At 39.9% G+C, this 15,291-nt stretch overlaps 1 protein-coding gene and 1 long non-coding RNA gene across 3 annotated transcripts in view; both read right to left on the bottom strand.

The window, feature by feature from the left end:
- Positions 1-1,681: 1,681 nt before the first annotated feature.
- Positions 1,682-5,813, bottom strand: LOC124003572. Its single transcript, XR_006833251.1, has 6 exons — positions 5,641-5,813; positions 4,238-4,396; positions 3,841-4,017; positions 3,581-3,715; positions 3,335-3,456; positions 1,682-3,156 (listed from the first exon to the last, which is right to left on the bottom strand). It is a non-coding gene; the product is annotated as an uncharacterized LOC124003572 (long non-coding RNA).
- Positions 5,814-13,336: 7,523 nt separating this feature from the next.
- LOC124003879 (voltage-dependent calcium channel subunit alpha-2/delta-2-like) overlaps positions 13,337-15,291 on the bottom strand; it is a 98,028-nt gene continuing 96,073 nt past the window's right edge. For both annotated transcript variants that reach the window (XM_046312509.1, XM_046312510.1), the window contains exons 35-38: positions 14,816-14,939; positions 14,621-14,730; positions 14,283-14,365; positions 13,337-14,019 (exon numbers count right to left, since the gene is read on the bottom strand). In XM_046312509.1, coding sequence (XP_046168465.1) covers positions 13,924-14,019; positions 14,283-14,365; positions 14,621-14,730; positions 14,816-14,939 — 413 coding nt within the window. In that variant the 3' untranslated portion in view covers positions 13,337-13,923. The remainder of the gene's footprint in view (positions 14,020-14,282; positions 14,366-14,620; positions 14,731-14,815; positions 14,940-15,291) is intronic.

The raw sequence follows: 15,291 nt of genomic DNA, 5'->3' as shown, positions 1-15,291 counted from the left end.
TGTTTTATAGTACTGTGAGTTTTATGACTAACCTCCACAATTGAAATATTATACACACACACACACAGACACACACAGTGTACAAAACATTAAGGACCCCCCCCCTTTCCCTTAGAACAGCAAGGTGTCAAAAGCGTTTGACAGTGATGCTGGTCCATGTTAACTCCAATGCTTCCCACAGTTGTGTCAAGTTGGCTGGATGTCCTTTGGGTAGTGGACCATTCTTGATACACACGGGAAACTGTTGAGCATGAAAAATACAGCAGCGTTGCAGTTCTTGACAAGAACCTACTACCAGAACCCATTCAAAGGCACTTAAATAGTTAGTCTTGCCCATTGACCCTCTGAACGGCACACATACACAATCCGTCTCAATTGTCTCGAGGCTTAAAAATCCTTCTTTAATCTGTCTCCTCCCCTTCAGCTACACTGATTGAAGTGGATTTAATAAGTGACATCAATAAGAGATGATAGCTTTCAAATGGATTCACCTGGGCAGTCTGTCATGGAAAGAGCAAGTGTCCTTAATGTTTTGTATACTCAGAACATCCATACATATATACTCTCAGAATGACAGACTAAGGCCTAGTATTCTGTGACATTTTAGAGGCAGAAAGTATGAATGGGAAGGCGCCACTCACACACCCATGAAGAAGTTTTACTTACACTCACACATGAAGCACAAAGAAGAACGAACAGAGAAAAATTGACATTGCCTTAGAAAATAAGACAAAGAAGAGAAAATTAATTGGGACTGGAATTTATTAAAATAATAATTAAAGGTTAAATATGTTGCATGTTAAAGGTTGACTTAAGTAACATAGTAAAATGGTTAAGGATGAGATGTTGGTTTTAAGGTACAGTATATTTGGACTATGTCTATTAGGCTTGGAGGATAAGGTCTTAGGTTGATAGTGATATGTTAGAATGTAGAAATAAGAGGATGGTGGGATGTTTAAGATGTAACTGGAGAAATAGAATTAGGTTAGAGTGAGGTTAGAATTTAGTGAAATTAGAATAGTAAAGGGAATAATAAGTGTTAATGTTTAAAACTAGTAATGGTGATGATATGTAGCTAAAGGTATATTAAGGGTGTAAGCTTGACTGAGAACAACCCCAGCCAGGTTAGACTGTTAGAAGGAGGCAGGAAATCCTGTGGATGTGGGGGTGGGGGGGGTGGAGCTTGTAGTTTTAGAAAGCTTAGGGTGACAGTAAAAGTGGGGGTTAGTGGGTGGCTGAAAAAGTAATTTGCAGATGCAAGTGCACAAATAGTTGTTAGGCAGAAAATAATGATAGATAGGGGTGGGGCTAGGACCACAGATACAGTGCATTCGGAAAGAATTCAGACCCCTTCACTTTTTCCACATTTTGTTGTTACAGCCTTATTTTAAAATAGATTAAAGACAGACATTTCCTCATCCATCTACCCACAATATTCCATAATTACCAAGCAAAAACTGTTTTTAGAAATGTTTGCAAACTGAAATATCACATTTACATAAGTAGTTAGACCCTTTACTCAGTACTTTGTTAAAGCACCTTTGACAGCAATTACAGCCCGAGTCTTCTTGGGTATGACGCTACAAGCTTGGGGTCTGAATACTGTTAAACAGATATATTTTAGATTCTTCAAAGAACTCCTTCAAGACAGTTGGAAAAGCATTCCTCATGAAGCTGCTTGAGAGAATGCCAAGAGTGTGCAAAGCTGTCACCAAGGCAAAGTGTGGCCACTTTGAAGAATCTAAAATCCATTTTAATGCGTTTAACACTTTTTTTTTGGTTACTACATGATTCCATGTGTTATTTCACACACGCAGCATGCAGATCCTGTATCCTAGATGGTAGCATGTCAAGTCGTTTGTGACTAGTAGTTTTTAAACTATATGTTTATGGTGGAGCAAAGCAACAGTTTCCTTGTTGTCTGGTGCAAATTATTTTGTTTTGCTGGTGTAAAGATCGCGGGTCTTCCTCAACTTGGATAATTTTCTTTTCGCTATTTGCACTTCCCTATTCGAAGTTTACCAAAGTAAAACCCTCTCTCTGGCTGGCCTGGGTGCTATCCTCTGCTTTCCCTCCGCGGATAGTCTCGTTCAAGCTGCTCCTCTTCGCTCTCCACCTGGCTGTCAGCAGCAGCTCAACAATCCCCAACCGGTTCTCTCAATCTACTCACACATGGGTGCACTATGGAACGCCGTTTGGGTCTGAAAGTACGTGGTCAAAGCGCGATCTTTTTAATGCTTACGTGTGTAAAGTCAACAGGTGCAGCTGCTAAATTAACGTCTTCATGCGCTAAATTAACGCCTACCCGCGTCAAAGAGGTGCAAATGTGCTTGCAGGCAGTTCAACATGTGTCAAATGAACGGCTGCAAGCGGTCCTGCACGTCAAGTTAACGCCTACAGCTGCTAAATATACACCCGTGTCAGTGGGTGTACCAGGAAAGAATGTAAGAAGTTATGATATCGAAGCTTCTTACTGCAGCCCAGTCGATATTTTTTTTTAAAACTTGAACAATAGATTGTGCTACACTATGCACAACCCCAGTTTGCCTATTGTCCCAACAAATGTCTATTATACATTTTTAAATATGTCAGAGTGCATGGTCTTTTATAGCTCTGCTTTCAACACCATCCTTACCCACACGCTGGTTAGCAGGCTCTGTGTGTAAATCCTGCAATAACAAATGAGATTTTTTTTACAGTTATAAGAATGTGTTTCCCCAGAATGGACCCGACACTACCACGGTACACATGAGTACATGAAGGAGCTGTGGGACCTGACAAAGTAGATGGTGATACTTGACCATTCTCCCATCTTTTGTACATTGACATGGAGATGATCAGCAGCGTCAAGTTCCTGGGCACCTTGATATCCTTTTCTCCACTACCCTCAAACTTGCTGCAACATTAAAGTCCATAAGTAACACTTGTTGGAGAACACAATACTCTTAAGTGAAAGTAGTTTGGGATTTCATTTATCTATTACATTCTTAGGGGGCCCATGGAAGAATAAGGCTACAAAATGCTGTCCCACGTATCCTGCTTTCTAAGCAGGACTTTGTGGCTGACTCCACCAGGGCATCCCTCTCCAATGTACGAATGTATCGCACTGGACCCAACATGGCCACTTCCTGTGCCTCGTCTGACCACTTCCTGTGCCTGTTTTGGGAAATATTAGCAAAACAATAAGCTGATTATCACTACCCTTAAAGATTGAATGCCAACAAAAATAAATCAAATCCTTGTGGAAAAGTTCATGAACTACAAACCAAAATGTTTTCCAACTTAGTGCAAATTAACAGTAACATAACATCCATCACAGTGTAAAGTTACTTACCTTCTCCAACTTCTGTCTGAAGTCATATTCTGCAATTTCTTTCAGTTCTGGCACAGGAGGTTGTAGGCCACACACTTGCCTGTATAGCCTCTCTGAAAAAATGTCTCTACACCCCCATGTTGCTGTCACACAGAAGACAAACAGTAAATAAAAGGACACATTACATACAAAAATCAAATGTCTTACTAAAGTCATATATATTGCCATAAACAAACGTGTCTTTGTTGGTTTAAAAGTGTAACCCACCTTGAGAGTTGCAAGAAAGGCATTTTTGTCAATCAGGTCCCTCAAATATTGCAGAGGAATGGATGGCACTCAATAGCAGCCAGAGAAATTCTCGAGGGACCACCCTCATCAGCTGCCCCTTTTCCATCAGCATCCCTAAAAACAGGGATCTCATTAACGTCAGTGTTTGGAGGTCAACACTAAAAGAGCCATTCAGAATAACAAAGCTCAGATACTTCCCACAATTCAAAGACATTTAATTATTTACAGGGATGACTTACTCATTGTCATCACTAACACCAACAGAAGAGTATGGTGAAGGTGGACGATAAGCCTCTGGAATTGGTGGAGGGGCCACAGAAAGTGGTATAGGTGGAGGGGGGGCACAAGAAGTGCAGAAGATGGGGTGCCACAGGAATAGGTGCTGCCACAAGTGTAGCCTCGTTTGTAGAAGTAGTCTGTAAAAGGTCATTTAAAGGCTTATACATTTCAGAAACACGGAGAAAGCAGTGAAGCTGTCCAACATAATGTGATTGCGTTCTGAAAATGATTTACAGAAAAAAAAATGTAGCCACATGCATCACTCACTATAGAATGTAATCAATATGTAGGTCAAGACGACATTTTAAGGATGCATGTAGCTCTATTTTTTAAATCATATTTTCACTATTGTATTACATTCAACAAGCAGACAGTGTTGTTTTCTCCTCCATGGTCCGTCCCAACTCTGGAGGGAACGCCATATCTGGAGACAGCATTCATGAAGCAATCCATTACAGTACTGCTGCGATTGTTGCTGGAAGCACGGAGAAACACGGCGGCTGTGTAAGGGTTTTCCTGTGGTGGAGTAGAGGAGGACCAAAACGCAGCGTGGTTATTTGGATTCATGTTTAATAAAAACAGATAACCATGAACACTACAAAACAATAAATGTGGAAAACCGAAAACAGCCCTATCTGGTGCAAAAACACAGAGACAGGAACAATCTCCCACAAACACACAGTGAAACCCAGGCTACCTAAGTATGATTCTCAATCAGAGACAACTAATGACACCTGCCTCTGATTGAGAACCATACTAGGCCGAAACATAGAAATACCCAAATCATAGAAAAACAAACATAGACTGCCCACCCAACTCACGCCCTGACCATACTAACTAAATACAAAACACAGGAAATAAATGTCAGAACGTGACAGGCTGCAACCCATCAATGCCACCATGTATGACTATCCTCCACCTAAATCAGAAAACACAGCACGAGTTGATACAAAATCTGAACACATGAAATATACAAACATCACCATCCTCCTTTACCACTTAGATGCTCCATCAGGTTCCTGCAGTATAGAACAAAGCAGCAGACCTTATATTAAATTAACATCCAAACTCTGGAACAATGTTAATGAGTCAAGTTAATGGGTCAAGAGGACAGAATCTCCTGTTGTTCACCCTTAGACACACATACTTTGTTCCAACCGTTTTTGCCTCAGTATGTCCTCAATATAAGCATGTTTGTTAATTTCATGATGCAGATATTCTATCGATTACAGAAGTAGCAGAAACACAACAAAAACAATTATTATCGACATGATTGACATATTGGGCCATTGCTTGCTAAACTGAACTGTTAGTTGTTGATGGACAAGTTGATGAACAATGTGAGATGTTACAATGTACAACTTCTCACCAGTGATATAGATAATTGTATCTATCACCTACCTCATTCCCATACTGTTTTTATACTGTTTTTATTTATTTATTTTTCTGCTCTTTTGCACACCAATATCTCTACCTGTACATGACCATCTGATCACTTATCACTCCAGTGTTAATCTGCAAAATTGTATTATTCGCCTACCTCCTCATGCCTTTTGCACACATTGTATATAGACTGCCCATTTTTTTCTACTGTGTTATTGACTTGTTAATTGTTTATTCCATGTGTAACTCTGTGTTGTCTGTTCACACTGCTATGCTTTATCTTGGCCAGGTCGCAGTTGCAAATGAGAACTTGTTCTCAACTAGCCTACCTGGTTAAATAAAGGTGAAATAAAAAAATAAATAAAAAATACATCTACCTTATCAGTTTGTGGTTTCCATCAAGGTGCCATAACGAGTTTGGTCCAGGAACACGGTATGACCTTCTATGTAGCCTCTGCGACATGGCTCTGAGGGCAGGCGCCCTCGGGTTAACACGGATCATGCTGTCCCTCACTCTGCGTCTCTGCACCCGAATACCACATCGGTGTCAAACATACCATCACTACTGTTTGAAGCTGGTGTACAAAACCGAAAGTAAAAGATGCAAACACGGCTCTTTTGGCTCCCAAAACGGCTCTTAAAAAAAAAAATCTGTTTCGAATTCTTTCAAGTCAAACAGTTTGCGATAGTTTGACTATGATTGGTGTTAAAACACTTCTAATTAAATTATTAAATGAAATCGTACTCTACCTTAACCACAATGTATTTAAAAATGCATTGGTTTGTTATGAAAAAGAATGCTATTAAAAATGTCAATTTAAAGTATAACGCTTTTAATGTATACAAACAAAGTGCATATAAATGTAACAATTCAAAACTAATATAATCTGAACAACATAATAATAGAATATTGCACCATATCAAAGAAAAATAAATAACCATTTGCAAAACTGCAGCATCACACTGAAAACATTGAACTGGTCCCTCTTTTCTCTCTATTCTTAATTGCCATGTTATAACCAGCAGCACACATACATATTTTGCTTTTATGAGAGATTTGCATTCACAAATGCAATCTGCATCACTTTCGAGGGGCTGATGCGGTTTCTTCTCTCAGTAATTGTTTGGAGTCGCCACTACTCAGAGACTCCCTGTCATGACTTTAGTAAAGCGGTGGGTAGACGGAGGCCTTGTTCTTCCACCAACTCTGAGGATCTGCAGACCTTTGGAGGAGGGGTTCTATTAAGGCATCTGTTGAGGGATTCCTTCGTGCTGCATCCCCAGTTGCTCTCTCGTCAAACAGCATCCAAACAGCAGACGTTTATGGCACTATTGCTGGTGCTTCTGCTCCATATGATCCCTCTTCTTCCTGTTGCCCTGGTGCCTGAGCCAGCTGACTGAGGGGGCTTTACCCTCCCTGCTACTGAGGTTATTCTTTGAAGAGCCTCATCAATCGCTTTGGCATCACTGAAGGCTAACTTCTTAAACCTGGGGTCAAGTGCAGCGGTTTCTGATGGCACGTGATTATATTCCATTCTGTGGAACTTTCTGCCCATTGATGAATGGAGGGTGTCCATCAACTCTGTCACATGTCCTGTGGTTACCTCTCATTCCCCATTGGTCAGAGAATCAACAGGTGCATTGACAATGGCCAGGGTAGAGATGATGGCATCCTTTGACTAAAGAAACCTCATCAACATATAAAATGTTGAATTCTACCTTGTAGTGCAGTCTTGTTTAGGCCTCAGCTCAGACATCGCTATCTGGCGTTGTGTAGACTTTAGTTTTTCAGCACCTACTGTGCTCCTGTGGAAGTATTCCACAGCTGCTTTCACATTGTCCACAGTGGGCTTCATCACCTTCAGAGCATATCTTACAATCAGGTTGATTGTGTGGGCAAGACATGGATGATGGGTGCATTTGAAAATGTTTATGGCTTTGTTTATGTTAGCTGCATTGTCGCTAACACAACAGACCACTTTTTCATCTACTTGCCATTCTCTGGCCACTCTCAACAGTTCCTCTGCCAAGTTCTCTGAGGTGTGTCTGTCGCTGAACTCAAAGCAGTCCAGAAGACAGCTAGGCATTGACAAAACCTTCAATGAAGTGACATGTAACTGACATGTAAGAAGTGGTTACCCCTGATGCCCAGCAGTCAGTGGTAAGGCAAACTGCAGTAGCTTTTTGGACTCTTTCCCGCACTGAAGCGTCTGTGCTCTCGTACTGTTGTGGAATAGGTTATTTTGGAAGGGTTTTCCTGCTTGGAATTGTGTACTTTGGATTTAGACTATTGCTATAATTTCTAAAACTGTACTCGATTGAAAATGGCTGGAAATCGGTGGCAATCATTTTAGCCAATGCAATATCAATTTGGTCATGTTTTGCTACAGACATAGACTTTGGCATAAACTGGTCCATAGAAGACTGTCTGCTGTGGGTCGCGGAGTCGGCCTACTTGACTGAGTGGATAAATCTCCACATGTGGAGGTGCTGGCTACACCACTATCACTTGCAGGCCCGCTAGTTTCTCGAAGCTCCGCTACAGCTAGCTTCACAGTTGGGTGCAGAGTTCGCATATGCCGGTGTAGGTTGTGCGTAGAACCGGCTTCAAATGAGATTTTGTCTTGGCAAATTCTACAATGTGCTCTTACATTGTCTACATTATTAAAATGCATCCAAATGCTACTGTGCTTCCAACGAATTTTCCAGCTGTTGTTTTCACAGCTGTCGTTCCTCTCTCTCCTCGGCTGCTAAGTGTGTGACTGTGAGTGAGTTGGCTCGGGCCTCCCTCACGCATCTTTGGTTCATTGGTTGACACTGCGTGTCTGATTGACAGGAACAACAGATGAGACTGTTAGTCTGAGCAGACAGTCAGATCAAATGTGTGTGCGCTTGAGCATTTACAGGGACTCTCCGCAACTATATTCAATGTGCAGGACAAAATTGAGGCTTATGATTAAGAAGTTGGAGCTCTTCTTTGTCTGCATTAACAAGGACAACACACAGGTCTTTCCATCATTGTATGATTTCTTTTGTGTGTGGCTGACTTCCAGGTTGGATGTACATTGTGTCAAGAAGCAGTGCGGCTTGGTTGGGTTGTGTTTATGAGGATGCATGGCTCTCGACCTTCGCCTCTCCCAAACCCGTACGGGAGTTGCAGCGATGAGACAAGCCTGAAACTACTACTAATTGGATACCACAAAATTGGGGAGATAAAAAGGGTACATTGTTTAAAAATTATAATAATGATGGCAAAAAACATTTGAAAGTGCGCTGATCCTGGTGCTAGAGGGGGTACGGGACTATATGCAGCTGGAGGTTGAATGTTTGAAGGGGTACGGGACTATAAAAAGTTTGGGAACCACTGATTTAGCAGCCTAAATGGACTAATTTGCCATGAGTGAGATTTTCTACGTGCATTTCATTGCCCCCTGGTACAACCTCTAGATGGGGGACTGGGGGTTCTCCATCAGGAACATTTGACTGTTTTATAGCTAATTTCATGAAATTGTACATCTTTTTTACATGGCTTAGGCCTATGACCAGGGTGGAAAATAAAACCCACAGGTCAGGTGTATTCAGGATGCTTTGAACATTAAATTAACACTCAATATTTGATGATTTTGTTACTTTGAGATTTTGGAGGGATGAAATTTAAAGTATGCTAATATTTTTGTAAAAATATTTTTTCAGCGGTTTGACAAGTTGTTCAGACAGTAATTCAATTAGATAAAGTGACAGGCAAATGCTAAAAACAGATGGAAGGTTGGACACATCGAGCAATATGTGCAGGGGAGTGTTACCACTAAACCAAGTCTCTGATCAGGACATTGTTATGTTAATGGTTTATGGCAGTTGGCAACCAAATAGACTGCCCAGGTAAATCCATGTGAAAGCTATCATCCCTCAATGATGTCACTTATTAAATCCACTTCAATTAGTGTAGCTGAAGGGGAGGAGACAGATTAAAGGATTTTTAAGCGTCGAGACAATTGAGACGGATTGTGTATGTGTGCCATTCAGGGGGTCAATGGGCAAGATGAACTATTTACAGTAAGTGCCTTTGAATGGGTTCTGGTAGTAGGTGCCATGCACACCGTTTTTTGTCAAGAACTGCAACGCTACTGTATTTTTCATGCTCAACAGTTTCCCGTGTGTATCAAGAATGGTCCACCACCCAAAGGACATCCAGCCAACTTGACACAACTGTGGGAAGCATTGGAGTCAACATGGACCAGCATAGCATCACTGTCAAACGCTGTGTGTGTATGTGTGTGTATGTGTGTGTGTGTGTGTGTGTGTGTGTGTGTGTGTGTGTGTGTGTGTATATGAGTGTGTGTGTGTGTGTGTGTAATATTTCAATTGTGGAGGTTAGTCATAAAACTCACAGTACTATAAAACAGAAGTTATCAAATACACTGCACACCACAATAGCATTAAATCAAAGGAACACAAATCAGAAAGAGCTGAAGTGAAAAATATCAATAGCATTTAATCACCAAATATCATATATAAACATTTAGAGATAATCTTTTTTCATGTAGCAGACAAAATGTTGTACAAAGTTGGCCTTCTTCCGTTGACTGCTTTGAGTCATCTGTACAAAACACGAGGTGACATGGACGACTGCGCACAAGGAGAGGAAACGCTGTCCCAAGCAAACAACAACAATAGCAGCAAACCAAACCAAAAGTACAGAAAGACATTAAACATTCATATTATTTCATAGCCTAATAAATAAAACGATAGGAATGCTGTTACGGGCTTTTTTGAATAAACTGAAGTTAAAATGCCCATCCCCCATATTTTTCAAAAACATTCAACGTTCTTTAAATTTTGCAATAAACAAACTGCCCACTGAGTTCATTCTCACAATCAATGCTATTACCTAATTTATAACAGGTAATATGAAGCATACTCAAAGGTCAATCAGAGGTCATCGACCAAATCCCCCACATGCCTATCAGATTCTCACAACACTCATTGTGTAAGGTAACTCTGGTCCAGAACATTGTTTGGCTGCGATCTCAAAGCTGAATGACGCCCTGGACCAGAGTTAAGTGTAAGGTGGCACCCATTGGGAAATCCTCACGGAGTGGGAGAGTGCTTAGGTTACTCACGTTCACCTGTAAAGAAATGTCAAATACTATTTATTACTAGTTTGTACATCAATCTGGAAATGTTCCATAAAATCATGCAATAAGTATATCAAAAATTAAACGTACCAAACTAAAACACTGACTTCAGAGTTAATAGCACACTGTATAAAGAGCAATAGTTCTCCTATAATGTGGACAGAGTTGTTTTCAATATTTAATTCCCCCAAATCAATCATGAAAAGCCCAGATAAAATGCTCGTCTTTAAAATGCCCATGGTCTGGGATGGGTACTGGGTTGAGGTGTGCAGCTTCGATGTATACAATTTTTGTTTGTTAATTTACTTTTGTAAACACATTCTTGAAGAGACAATTATTTTTTTTGTTTTGTACAATCAGGTTTTTGTCTAGTCTGCCTTGAATAATATATAAATAATAATAAAAAACATGGTCCAAACTGAGTGTTCTTCAGTCTATTTAACAAAGGCTCTACATGAGCCTGTGAGAATTGCAGAAAAAAAGTTCAACTGTACTACTGCTAATACTGTATTCTAACAGTCATTGTAATTGAGTGACTCGTCATATCTGATTGGCTGATGGCAAGTCACTTCCTGGATGTCTCATGTATACAGTGAGGTCAGTAGGAAAGGTGAGCTGGTATCTGGTATTCTTACAGAGAGTATGGAAATTCCCGTGGGTTGGAGGTCGCCCCCATAGAATTAGGAATTAGAATACTAGAATGGGTTAAAGGTCAGCCATTTTGGTTAGGGAGTTGGTCAACTAAGGTTTGCCAGTGCTGTGATAAGATATTGTGTCAAATAATGCATTTGTAAAATGTATCTGCACTGTATATTTGTTAGCTAGCTATCCAAACAGTTGTACTGCCAATATTCCATTCAAACAAATGTAGTCAATCCACAGCCATTCACTGGCCGAAATCAGTAGATGATATGACTTAGACAATTTGTAAATGCAACAAGTGCTTATATTGTATCATATTATAGAACTCTCAGATTTCCAAGAAAGCAAAACTGTTGACATTTATGGTGTGGTTACATATATGTTTGTGGCTATTTATACAGAAAAGGTGCATAAAACCCATATAAACTGTTTTTATGTTTATATAACATATTTGGTTGAAAATAATTATATTACACAATTTCTGATACATCACATGCCTTTGTTTTAATTTCATGCATAAGTAAAAATCAGGATTATGCCTTTCATTCCATTTAGACTGGTTTGGATTTCTCCCTGACCAATATGGCAGCCATTTTCACTCCATTCTGGAATTTCGAGGGTTAATGACCTAACCGCCCTCTAGTAATTTAATAGGATCTCTATGGTCCCCCCACCCTCCCCAGATACGATATGAACATGTCATAAGCCATGTAAAAAAAAAAAGATTTACAGGCAATTTGCTGTAAAACTGCAACATTATCTCTCAGCCTCATGCCAAAATGTATAGAATAATAGGAAATTTGCTTTAAAAATGCAAAATTCTCTCAGCCTCATGGCAAAATGTGTAGAATTGCATGAGATACTGCGGTACACCACTGAACTACAGGGTAGAGGGAGATGACACTGAGCACTGGGGAAGCAGGCTATCTAGGCTGTCCTTTATCCATGATCAGCTCTTGGTCACACGGTTGACTGCACCTTTTCACAAACAGACTGGAGCAGGCTGAACGATGGCTGTGCCTCTGTGTCCATGGGGAGATTACAAGGGAAAGTACTGTAACTGGGCGCTGTTTCAATTGTGCTGTATCCCTAATACCTTGCAGTCTGAAATGTAATCCTAAACTACACCTATCTCCCTTCACCTCACACAGTCCACCTTAACATTTCCCATGGCCCACAAAATCCATTGAGGGCTGTCCTTTCAGTCAGTACTGTCCATAGAGTCGAGTGTGCCTTTCTCCAGGGCTGGAGCAGAAGTGTCTACTGTCCAGATCTGAGATCTAAAGTCCCGCTCATCCAATAGGAGTGCACCAAGGCACTGCTGGGTGGAACACCAGGCATGACATGAAAGAAAAAACATTTTACAAATATTTCATCAAAAAAAGTGTGTCAAAAATATTACTCCTTTTACTATAACCCAAATGTGTTTCTTCATAAAGGCTTCTAGGGGCTATAAAGCTCTGCTTGGACTAGAAGGGAATATCAACAAAGGGAATCGGAGAGTGGCATCATCAAATGTTTACACTGAAAGCTGCCCATACATAAGCTACATTCTCCAGAAGTTAGCATACACAAATGCATGAGCTTTTCAGATCACATAGACAAATCATTGCACAAGATGCAAGGTAAAGCTTCAGTAGGTCATCTTCAACCATCCAAATGGAGTATAACTTAAATGGAGTATAACAATTGACATATAGGCTATGCATGTTTGTTCATACATCTAATTCAATACATGTATTGTTCATACATATATATATATATATATATATATATATATATATATATATATATATATATATATATATATATATATATATATATATATATATATATATATATATATATACAGTACCAGTCAAAAGTTTGGACACACCTAATCATTCCAGAGTTTTCCTTTATTTTGACTATTCTTTACATTGTAGAATAATAGTGAAGACATCAAAACTATGAATTAGCACATATGAAATGTTCCACATGTAGTAACCAAAAAAGTGTTAAACAAATCAAAATAGATTTTATATTTGAGATTCTTCAAAGTAGCCACCTTTTGCCTCGAAGACAGCTTTGCACACTCTGGAATGCAAAACCCTGGAATGCAAAGCTGTCATCAAGGCAAAGGGTGGCTACTTTATTCTTCAATGTAGAAAATAGTAAAAATTAAGAAAAACCCTAGAATGAGTAGGTGTGACAACTTTTGACTGGTACTGTATATATATATATATATATATATATATATATATATATATATATATATATATATATATATATATATATATGAACAAAAATACATCTTTGGAATATATTTTACATATTTTTTGTATTTATATATTTACTATATGTTCATGTAAAATTCACAAAAACAAAATGTACTGTATCAGTTGATAGCAACGGTCCACTGTACTTTTGTTACAATGTTGTTGTTTTTTAAAATCTCTCAATCACTTCTTATTTGGCTTTTGGAAGCACTTTTAGAACATATTGAGCATTGATGCTAACTAACATCTAAGTCAATAAAATATTTGTCATAACATCCCTTTATCACACATTCAAATTAAGTGATTTTTTAAAAAGGATATGGATGATTTAAAAAATGTTCCATATCTCACACTTGGGGCAATTTACTGTCATCAAAATAAGAGAAACTCTCTTCTTTTCAAGTGGCCTGTCATATGAGACATGCAATGGAAATGCAGAGAGAGAGAGAGATTAAGGGAAATCACACTAGAGAAAGGGAGAGGAAAGAGGAAGTTTTTTTTTTTGGCAGAGGTCAATCCCCGACCAGAAGTAGACAAAGAAATGTTGAAGAACAAAGGGAAGAGTAAAATAATGGATGTCAGGAGATAGTCGAATGATGACTGTGGTAATGGTCTAGTCCAGGTGTCAGAGAGAGAGAAGAGTCAGGATCAGCTGGATAGAGAAAAGGATTCCTATTGAAGATTGTAGGGAATGGCCTCTCCCACACTCCGATGTGTTCTCCTAGAAGAGAGAAATAAAGAGTAGACGCAGACTGAGAGGACTAGAGAACAACCACCTATATAATATATATCAAATAATAACAATAGGAAGTGATGCACAAGAGACCACAGTTGTGTCCCAAATGGCACCCTATTCCCTTTACAGGGCACTACTTTTGACCAGGGCCCATAGGACTCTGGTCAAAAGTAGTGTATTACTGTATATAAGGAAAAGGGTGCCAAGTGGGGGACACAGTATGTCTGGGGTACTAGAGAAATCCTTACCCAGATGTTGTAGTCCCAGCATTCGGTCGGGCCTCTCCGGTAGCGTGCAGAGTTCAACACCTCACAGGGATCCTCCTCCTGGACTGTTGGCCTGGGTTAAGGTCAGAGGGTCAACAAGGAAATGCAGTGACAATTTGGGCCTATATAGAGTCTTCTATATGGATACGATAACACCCAGTGATTCACTTATTTACAAAATGTAGGCTACAGCTAGCAATATTATCTAATAAGTCAATATATTAGGTTTTTGTAACATGCAGGAGATCATGCCCCCGTTTGTGGACAGCCTTTATTCCGATTTGTAGACGTTGCAGTCCTGATGACCAAATGAAGGATACACTCCGTTTTGACCTGGGTCAGTCTCTCAATCTCACAGGAGCTACAGGGCAGTGTCTCAGCCACCACAAACAACAGGTTGGTGTTCTCTATCCTCTTAGCATGAAATAACCTACAACAGAGGGAAAGAGGTCACGTATTTGTACAAACATACACACACACACACACATGCATAAAACATGCATGAGTACACACACCTGGAGCAGTTCCCACAGTCCTGCAGCACATTGTATGAGTTGGTGGTGTTGGTGAAGTAGAACTGGCTTTGGATGGTCACACAGCTGCTCTCCTTCTGGTCAAACCCATCTGCCAGAACATCACCTGCAACAAAGGAGGAATGAAACACCCAGAAATGCTTTTTTTGTTTGTTTAGGGTATCACGACACTTTATTTGGCAGTTGTGAAATGAGAGGGGGATACAGGCACATGGGAGAAACAGTGGGAAAGGTGGACGCGGGGATTGAACCTTTGTCTACAGTGGGAAGCCAGCTTCATACATGTGACATGTACTGGGAGTGTTCATGTGTATATGTAAAAACACAGTGAGCTCCATTTCCAACAAGACAGCCCTGGCAATGTGCTGTCCCGTGTACACCAACTACTTTCCCATAGCATATGGAAACATATTCCCCTAACATGTCAGCTTTGGAGAAAGGCACACATACAGCACAAT

The sequence above is a fragment of the Oncorhynchus gorbuscha genome, linkage group LG18 (genome assembly GCF_021184085.1).
Source record: "Oncorhynchus gorbuscha isolate QuinsamMale2020 ecotype Even-year linkage group LG18, OgorEven_v1.0, whole genome shotgun sequence".
Taxonomy (NCBI): Eukaryota; Metazoa; Chordata; class Actinopteri; order Salmoniformes; family Salmonidae; genus Oncorhynchus; species Oncorhynchus gorbuscha.
This window is presented reverse-complemented; position numbering and strand designations above follow the sequence as displayed.